General features: G+C 38.0%; 1 protein-coding gene across 1 annotated transcript in view; it reads left to right on the top strand.

Moving 5' to 3' along the window:
* The window catches only part of LOC118330961 (UPF0606 protein KIAA1549-like), a 37,396-nt gene that overhangs the window by 22,363 nt on the left and 12,807 nt on the right, over positions 1-2,226 (top strand). Inside the window, exons 12-13 of the mRNA XM_035665715.1 lie at positions 1,359-1,532; positions 1,741-1,998. Of these exons, the coding sequence (XP_035521608.1) occupies positions 1,359-1,532; positions 1,741-1,998 (432 nt within the window). The remainder of the gene's footprint in view (positions 1-1,358; positions 1,533-1,740; positions 1,999-2,226) is intronic.

Raw genomic sequence — 2,226 nt, 5'->3', positions numbered from 1 at the left:
CAAAATGTCAAACTATTCCTGTTCTATTTTAGGAATAGCTAAAATCTTACCTAAAAAGGACAGCTGTGGTTGATAGACAGTGATAATCACATCATTGTTGTGCATTAATAACTTGCTGGTGTATGTATTTATGGTTATTATGTTAAGTTATGTTAATGGGAAAACCAGTTTCCTAAACATTACTGTGTTCTGCATGGAAAGATTCAAAGCCAGAAAGATGAGGCCACTTTTAAATCTAAATGGGCTGCTAATTAATTAGGTGTATCTGTCATTGCCATGAATGTGCTGTAGGACTGTGCAGATTCTGGACTCATTTCTTCTTTTAGATGGAGTTAGTAAAACTTTAATGACCCCAGTAGAGACTTATTAAAGGACAGGAAGAGCTGCTAGTACATGAAATGAGCTGCTCGTTTTATTTAATTTAAAATGTTTTTGATGTTTTCTTACATACTCTTTTACTCAAAACACCAGCAAAACAAGTTGTTTTCTGTTTTAGTATTTACTGTCTCACTTTATAGCACATTTTGCCCTGAAGTTAATTTACACAAGGGAGATTTCTTCTGCTCTTTGATGTCCCTCTTTGAGATACAGTACATTCTGATGAAAACAATATTTTGAAACAATAATTAAGTGACTAAATGGTCTTTGCTAAAATATGTTCACTTTAAGAGAAACAGGGTCACAAACAGGTGTTTAAATTTACTAGAGTACTATTTATTAGACATACAGTATACTGCATAGTAGTGCTAATTGATTTGATACTTAAAAGCAATACCAGAGCTCAGCTTGCAGTGTCTGGGTCCTTATCTTTTGTTTATGTCCATCATTTTGTGCCAGTCCCAAGTTAATCATGTGTGATGCAAATTAAAAGTGGCTTTTATTTATGATACTTAGATTAATGTGCAGGAGACATGTAGGACTAATGCACAGGTGCACAGCATCTATACTGTGCTGCCATGTTCAACAACAAAAGCAGAGTTTTTTACTCTCTATGGTGCAGCAGTAACTGCATCTCTGTAGCACACACCTGCAGTGCTCTTTATGAGCTGCCACCATTAAGTCAGATGTCGCTGACAAAGGAATACCACTCCAAACCAGTTCTGAAATAGATTTTTTTTTTCTATGTTGCCTGTTTCGGGGGTTTGTATTTATTCAGCTTCCTTACTTACTGGTTGATCTTTCTGTCTGTGTCTAGCTTTCATTGTCTTCACTTGCATTTTTTCAGTTGAGCTGAGTTGTGAACTAAACCCTCCATATTGCGTTAATGCAATGAATCTAATGTGCAGTAACTACCACTTAGCCAGCCCTCTCTGCTTAACACAATCGTCTGTCACCTAACACCACTCCCCCTCTCCCAGTCTACTACCTCATTCAGAGAATCAAGGGCCACCCTTCGCCAGACACTCCCTCCAACTAAAAAGCATATAGATTTTAGTGAGGGGGAGTATGAGGAAGAAGAAGAGGAGTATGAAGAAGAAGAAGAGGAGGAGGAGGAGGAGGAGGAGAAGAAGAAAGAGGTTAAAAGAGGGAAGGTACAGAGAAGTGTCTGGTGGTTTCTAGAAGAGATATTGTGAAGAGTTTGTGTGTGTTTGCTGTCTGAACAGTAGCTGTTCGAATCTTGTACAGTTATATAATGTAGTCAGTAGTTAATAATTAATCTTTTGAGTTTTAAGATATGATACAGAGACAACAGCATCATCACTCGAAGTATTTATGCTATCCACCGTTGCTTCTGCTTAGACACCAATACCTCTTCCCAAGAGCAAACAGAGTATGAGCAGTGAGGAGGAAGAAGAAGAAGAGAAGAACGAGGAGGAGGAAGAGGAGGAGGAGGAAGATGAGGACAAAGATGAGGCAAAGGAGGGCTTTAAAAAGAAAGGAATTAAACCAGAAGAGCAAAGAAAACAAGGGCACAAAGCAGTGATAATGAAAACAGGAGAGATGAAGAAAGAAGACAAAATGAAAGTGTTAACTAAAGGGAGGAGAGCCAAGGATGAGGTATATTGTTCAGTAGCGATAGAGACAAGTGTTTGTTTGCATCAATAGACATTAGGTTTCCTGCTTTACCCGGTTGTGATGTCCAAACACAGAAAATCCAGTATGACACATTATGGTGGATTTCACTGTGGATTCGAGTATTGGTGTGTTTATAGTCTTTAGATTCTGAGGAATGTACAACATCACTTTGTTGTGAAGTAGTAGATTTAGTGTAGACGTAATTTTGTG

The sequence above is a fragment of the Morone saxatilis genome, unplaced genomic scaffold (genome assembly GCF_004916995.1).
Source record: "Morone saxatilis isolate NCDOM2014 unplaced genomic scaffold, NCSU_SB_2.0 Contig2, whole genome shotgun sequence".
Classification (NCBI taxonomy): Eukaryota; Metazoa; Chordata; class Actinopteri; family Moronidae; genus Morone; species Morone saxatilis.
The sequence above is the reverse complement of the archived record's forward strand: the minus strand, read 5'-3'. Positions and strand labels throughout refer to the sequence as shown.